General features: G+C 31.5%; 1 protein-coding gene and 1 long non-coding RNA gene across 4 annotated transcripts in view; one reads left to right on the top strand and one right to left on the bottom strand.

Annotated features, from left to right (window-relative positions):
• LOC106474656 (phosphoserine phosphatase-like) overlaps window positions 1-3,883 on the top strand; it is an 8,729-nt gene extending 4,846 nt beyond the window's left edge. For all 3 annotated transcript variants that reach the window (XM_013935349.2, XM_022402958.1, XM_013935347.2), the window contains 3 exons: window positions 1,298-1,443; window positions 2,288-2,436; window positions 3,045-3,883. In XM_013935349.2, the coding sequence (XP_013790803.1) occupies window positions 1,298-1,443; window positions 2,288-2,436; window positions 3,045-3,155 (406 nt within the window). In that variant the 3' untranslated portion in view covers window positions 3,156-3,883. The remainder of the gene's footprint in view (window positions 1-1,297; window positions 1,444-2,287; window positions 2,437-3,044) is intronic.
• LOC111089822 overlaps window positions 1,452-7,296 on the bottom strand; it is a 20,182-nt gene continuing 14,337 nt past the window's right edge. The window contains exon 3 of the long non-coding RNA XR_002613998.1: window positions 1,452-1,687. This is a non-coding gene — a long non-coding RNA (uncharacterized LOC111089822). The remainder of the gene's footprint in view (window positions 1,688-7,296) is intronic.

Genomic DNA, 7,296 nt, shown 5'->3' with positions numbered 1-7,296 from the left:
CACACACACACACACACACACACACACACACACACACACACACACACACACACACACACACACACACACACACAAGAAAATTAAAAATTATACCATTCATCAAGATAGTACTATATGTACTTCTGCATGGTCCCTAAAAGTGTTCTCTTTCAAGAGTAAATAAAACCAAAATTAAGAGTTAACAAATATTTTAGTTTTTTGCTTCTTAAATTCGTATCTCATTGCTGTTTTGTAGCCTACGGAGTGTATAATTCTTATGATTTGTAGCATGTGCTTGTTTTACTGACGTCACGAAAGTACAAATTGCAACATCCCTTATGTGACATCATTTTAGTGTCTATTGACTGACTGACTGACAGACAACACACTACTGTATAATGGTGCAAGTGGTTAAAACAGGTGACCCCCCTGCAGGCAACCTTTGGTCCCTTTTTTTGGGGAAGCAAAAAGTATAAAATCTGAAGAGTAATTTCCACAGCAATAGTTCTCAAATGTAAACATTTTCCTTTAAAAAAAATTATAGATTTTGTAATTTCTCGACAACTGTTATAATTTTTTATTTTCTTGTTTTGTGTTTGTGTTACTGGTGCAGTAGTGGATAAATGTGTTTTGTTTTCTATATTTTTTCATCATTTTTTTATATGGTGCTGGCTTTTTGCCTATACATACACGTATCGAGATACTTAGAAACAATTATTAAAATTCAATAATCGTCAGCTATTGGGTCCAATATCCATTCTTAGATTTAAGAAAATCATTTTTTTGTCAGAACATATGCCATTATTTAATTTTTTTTTCTTCATTTATTGTTATATAACTCATAATGAGTAACCACATATCCGGGGACACATGCCACAATTTGGGAAACACTAATCTTGGGTATGTTCAAAAAGAATGAATAAAATATTATTATTATTATTATGAATGTTACACTATTAATCAATATTTACCTACACAGTAATAAAAATTCTATGATCAAGTTTGAGGTGATTTTTTTTTTTGTTTATTTTAAATGCTATTTAAGCCATTAATTGGAGATTGTTTAATGCGAGATTCTTAACAAAATTACATTTTCTGTTAGTTGTATTTTACTATACGCTGTCTAATTGTGATGCTCATAAACAGTATTGTAAAATCAAAATTACTTGGTAAACTACACGTTATGCTAACGAGTGTATTCCTCTGACAAATCAGTCAATACAGAATGTTCCTGTCTGTAAAATTTTGAAAGGCCTTTTTTTTTTGATAAAGCAGCTAAAGTATTCGTTACATTCAGTGGTCTATGTCTGTATTACAGAGAACTTGTGAAACTTCTCCATCAACACGGTGTCCATGTATACTTGGTATCTGGAGGATTCCAGACCATCATTGAACCCGTTGCTCGAGAATTAGACATTCCAATGAAAAACATTTTTGCAAATCGCCTCAAGTTTTATTTTAATGGTAAATATCGAGAAGGAAAGAGAAAATTACGTTTTTTGTATGTATTTCATAAATTCTTGTTTTTTTTATATTTAATTTGGTAATTGGGTGTTATAGATTTTTCTCAATTGTAGGTATTTTATTTTTTGTTAGGTTGAGTTATTAAAAAGCAGCTTAAGAGTAAGTGCTGTGGGGTTAAACCTTCAGCTCAGTTGGTAGAGCCTGGCATGTGACTGGTGTCCTGTTCAAATCTGAGGCAAGGAATCTATATTAAAAAAAACAACAACACAACTTTAGCTTGAAACAAGCATTTACTTAAATTAAAACTTTTTTTCTTTGGTATTGTAATGAAAGAAAAAAAAAAGTCTTTTTTTTTTCTTAAAACAGTTACTTTGATCATTGACTCAAATAGTTTTAAAAGTACAATGTTTAACTACCAATAACATCTTAAAAACAATTACAAATTTTAACTAAGATATGCCCTATATGTAAAGCCAACCTTTTGATTGTGTTAGATTAATTCAGGTGTTCTGTTAGAGCTATGAATTGAGATTGAAGGTGATTCTAACCTGTGACAGTTTTATAAACTGTTTATTTTTTGTCTTTTTTTTATTACACAATGATCTTTTCTGGCTATACAACATAATTCAGTCATTGAACGAATATTTGTTTAAGACTTGCGTAACTTAGGTAACCATGAACCGAATTTAGGAATTTTTTAGAATAAAAGATACTGAAATGTTATTATTGAAGCTCCTCTAGACTATAATATCTTGTGTAAATGCATAAATTAGAATTCCTTTTTATCCTGAGATTTGTCTTTGATATTTCAGTTTACAATCACTAATCAGTGTTTTTGTTTTAGGAGATTATGCTGGATTCGATGAAAACCAGCCAACATCAAGGCAAGATGGAAAAGCTCAAGTTGTTAAGTATTTGAAACAGTATTATGGTTATCAACGATTAGTAATGGTAGGAGATGGCGCTACTGACCTTGCTGCGTGTCCTCCTGCTGTACGTATTGTACATTAATATAAAAAATATTATTTAAGAGTACTCTACTTATATAAAAGTGTAAATAATGACATGATTTAAAGAAAGAATTTTAGATACTTTTATGTTTATTGATGGCTTAAAAATGTATAATGTTGCATTTTCAACCCATTGTGTGACAAAAGAATGCTTTAAGTCATACCGTAAGAAAAATTTTGCCCAGAAATCAGTTTAATAACTTTAAGACCACTTAATACCTTTTTTTGTATTTTATTATTTTACAGTGCTTATAATATTCACATGATTATGCTAACAACAGTGTTTGTTTTTCATGAAGACTGTGGTAACTCTCCCACAGAATGATATTCTATTCAACAGTGGTTTCAGAATGTAACCACCAAAGACGTTATGTAAAAAAAAACTCTTAGGTTTTAGCTGTGCTGTTAGATTTTATTACTTTGATTTTTGCTTAAAAAAAAACAACCTGGTAGGAAACAATACTTATTTCAAAGTCTGATAAATAACTACATTTAAAAAGTTCTCTTCGTGTATTTGATTATGCAAAGAGTTGTTTTCACCAATGTGTTGTTTTTTGTGAGTTGCCTTATTTTTTTTTCTACCGTTTTTAGGATGGATTTATTGGATTCGGTGGAAATCAGGTGAGAGAGAAGGTTAAACAAGAGTCAAAATGGTTTGCTGGATGTTTCAGTGAATTAATAGACGAACTGAAGAAAAATTAGGCCTAAGATGAACAATTTGACTTCAGAAAACTCACATTGTTAATGGATTATTGTGCTGACATTTATTTAAAAAAAAATCATTTATTGTTGCCCATTCACGAAACAATATATGTTTTAAGTGCATTGTTTAAAATTTTCATAGATCCTTGTGATAAAAAATGTATTCCCAACATCAACAATGAAGAAAGTTGGTTTTAAAAAATGGAACGGGATGTGTTGACATTGTGACATTAATTGAACACCTAAACGTGACACTGGGGTGTGATAATTATACCTAAACTATCTTTACTATAGGCATTTTAATGTGTGTTATTACTAGGCCTACTTTCTTTCCTATGGCCAGGACAAACAAATTAAGGTATGTAGCGCAAGGAAGTTAAAATTATATTTGAATTTGTTTATTGAATATGATTCACTAAAAATTTGCCCCCCTCCCCCTTTAGATCACATGCTGGGATTGTATTATAATGTTTTTAGTAAATATTATCCATTATTTGTTGAAATTACTAGACCGTTTGCTAAGCCTAAGCCTTTCCGCTACTATACAAAAAACAAACCGTTGTCTCATGAATGAAGCATTTCTTTGTTCTTTTTTAATTTTATTTAAACATGCATTCGAACTGTAAGTAATTAATTTTGTCACCTTTCAGCTCGTTTATGAATGTTAAAATATTAAAATATAATACGTGTGAATTTAAGGGCAATAAATTAATGCAAAATATGTTGAATGGTTATTCTATTTGTTGAATTTTATCAAAAAATAAAATGTACGACGATATGGAATCGTGACCTAGTAAACTTTTCGGTACTAATTTGAGATAAGTTTTTTTTTCTGTGGCTTAGCGGTAAATATAAAGGCTTACAACACTACAAATTGGGTTTGAATACACGCGGTGGGTAGAGAGCCCAGATAGACCATTATGCTTTGCTCTTATCAACAAACACAAAAACAAATTTAAATGAAGAAGAAAAACTTTAATAAATTTTGAATTATGTGGAAATCACTAGATGGCGCACTATTATCAATATGAACGATACGTGCTATTAAATTTTATTTCTAAAAACGCGCTTAATTTGCGAATTTAAAACTAGAATAAATATAATTTGAATACACCACCTTTAGTTGGCTCACGAAAAGTGTAATGCTAACAAATTCCAGTTCACTTCTAGCGAGGTAAGAAGGCTTGAATATAAACTACCATATTTATATATATGACGTTTGTTGTTAAGCGCTAAACTATAGAATGGTTTATCTGTGCTCTTCCCACTGCGGGTAACGAAACCCTCAGGTTTACTGCTAAGCCACAAAGGGGCGTGTAAAAAGTAACTCCATCGATAAATATCTAGGACCACCTCGCTTCCAAATAGTTGTTAGAGAAAATGGAACTGGATTAGTTATCGATGGAGTCCATATAAACACCATGGACTTTTTAAACTCGTTTTTCCAAACCATTATGTACCAAATAACTTCATTGTTTACGAGATCCCAAATAGTACACGAGTTTCTCACACTCAAATATAAACAAAAGGACCATTAATATTCTGATTAATGGCACTGATTATTGCTGGGATCCGATTTCACACAAACGTTTTGGTAAGTTTTTTTGTGCTGAATGATGTAACTGACAGAAGAAAAAAAAAACTTTGTATGATGCAAAAGGTCTGCCTCACCGGATGGAAGGCATACTCACCAGATGGCACCTAGTTATATTCACGTAAGAACCTCTAGAAAACCAAACTCAGTTGAATGTAAAACAACTTTTTGTTGATATTTTTAAATTTGAAGGTCCAACATTTTACTTCTGTGAGGTACCACGTTTATCAAAAGATGTTTTATTTTATAACACATCCGTATATTAAATATGTTTGATAGGAAGTATTAGTTTTACATCAGTGGTGGGAAAATGTTTTGAAAGTCTGATAAAAGATGCTTTGCAAAGTCATTTAACAAAATTTAAAATTTTGTTAGATAACATGGTTTCGCTAGGGGGGAGTCTTGCCTTACTAATCTTTTGACATTCTTTGCAGAAGTTATTACTTGTTTAGATGGAGGTAAGGCTATATATGGACTTTCAGAAAGGATTTGACAAGGTTTCACATGAAGGACTTATTAAAAAGGTTCTCACTATAGGAGCTTGGCACATTGGAAAGAAAACTGGCTAAATGGAAGAAAGCAGAGGGTTGTTACAAATGGGTTTCAGTCAAACGGGATTATTGTGGTGTTTAAGACTGTTAAGGGAATTAATAGTGTTAATGCATAATTTTTTGTTCAGCATTTAATGGCGAGAATAGTAAACTATGGGATATAAACAAGTTTGAGCAGCGTAGGAGTCATCTTCAGCTATATTTTTCTAATAAAGGGGCCTTTGGAGTGGGTTGACTTCAGTTGTGGGGGATGTAGTTAATTTAAGGGAAGACTTGATGAATATCTGAATGATAAGGAATGACTTTCAGTTACTTAGCGTTAAATGTAGTTGATGGAACGGCGTAGAAGGACCGAAAAGTCCCTTGTTGTTCTTCTATGTTACGAGAACGATATAAGCCCTGGAATGTGCTGCCATCTGTTAAATGTATTTGTAATCTTTTTGACTTGTTTCGTAAGGCATTATGTTACGAGACCTTGGAATGATTTTTCATTTCTAAAAATGAAACTTTTTGTAGAAAAGAATTAGGTTTAACATTCTCCTTTAAATGGGTTTTCGTGTTACTGATGTTTAGTTTTATTAGGATTTTCTTATTATTTCTTTGCACTTCTAAGCTTTTGAATATCCAGTTCGTGGCTTCAAAAATGACTTTAATGGTCAAACGCCCTTTTCAGTAAATGCATCATTGAATTTAATTAGCTCTGGTTGTTGTTTAATTAAAAGTAAAACTAATTTTAATTGGTTTAAATATTTTTTTAAGTAAAAGCATCACCGAACACTGAATTAATTAGATGTAGACGCTGTTTGAGTAATGCCAAAACTGATTTTGAGTTCAAATTAAAACACGTTGTAACTTTAAATTATTATAAAATTTTAAATGTTACCTGAAATATAAACTAAATCTGATTGATAAGTACTTCTGAAACACCGCTTGACGATACCTAAGAAACATTTTCCAACCATTACGTTTGGCTAGCTTCTTTTATAAGTAAAACAAAATTTAAATTATGTATTTTGAATTTATGTATAAACTGTTAGCGTTTATGCCGAATTTAATAACCATTACACTGCACTCTTGGGTAAATTAAAGAATTGCTCTAGACATTTGTGAGGCGATATTTAGAATATCGTGATGTAACAGATTATCAGGTGAACAAGACATTATATTTGGTGTTATTTAGCGCCCTCTATGACAGTTGTAATTGTCACTGTTTTTGATGTGCTAGTTTTTTACTAAGGATATAATTATTCAGACGGACGAGAATAATAGTCCGAATCAATATACAATTAGTAATACTAACACTTCGTCTTAATCAGTACGTTAAACTATGTTAGTTTGTTTACAGTCACTGCGAAGCGAAAATTTTTAACAGCTGGAATGTTTACAACATTTTAACACTTCGATTTGTACCTATATTTTAACATCCCGTATAATAGTTATAATTTAACGCGTTATATACACACAACCTATGGAAGCTATATATATATATTAACGTGTTGTGTGGAAAATATATTTTTATGATTAATTTTAAAGATTAATTTCCAAATAAGGCGTCGCAATAATAAGTCTGTTGGTTTCGTTTTGTGTAGAATCACAATTTCATTTATTGTAAGTTATCACCTCACGATTTACTTAATAAATATTTCTATAGTCTTATCTGTCATGTCGAGTATACTGACGTATAACCTTCATGTATAGAGTACCCTAATCTCCGTAGTTCAGAGTACTATATAATCTCTGTAATCATAACCCCCTTACCTCAGAAAACACATAATCCCCATAGTTCAGAGTACTACATAATCCCCGTACTTCACAGAACTAAGTAGTTTCATGCACCACACGAGTTTTCTTATTTACTGATTTTTAAAATCAGAAGTAACTCACTTTTGTAGCTCTCAGTCAAAGAAGTTCCCGTTTACCAAAGTTCCTGTTTGCCAGAGTTCCCGTTTGCCAGAGTTCCCGTTTACCAAAGTTCCCGTTTACCAAAGTTCCTGTT

This window comes from Limulus polyphemus, unplaced genomic scaffold (genome assembly GCF_000517525.1).
Source record: "Limulus polyphemus unplaced genomic scaffold, Limulus_polyphemus-2.1.2 Scaffold7487, whole genome shotgun sequence".
Taxonomy (NCBI): domain Eukaryota; kingdom Metazoa; phylum Arthropoda; class Merostomata; order Xiphosura; family Limulidae; genus Limulus; species Limulus polyphemus.
The sequence above is the reverse complement of the archived record's forward strand: the minus strand, read 5'-3'. Positions and strand labels throughout refer to the sequence as shown.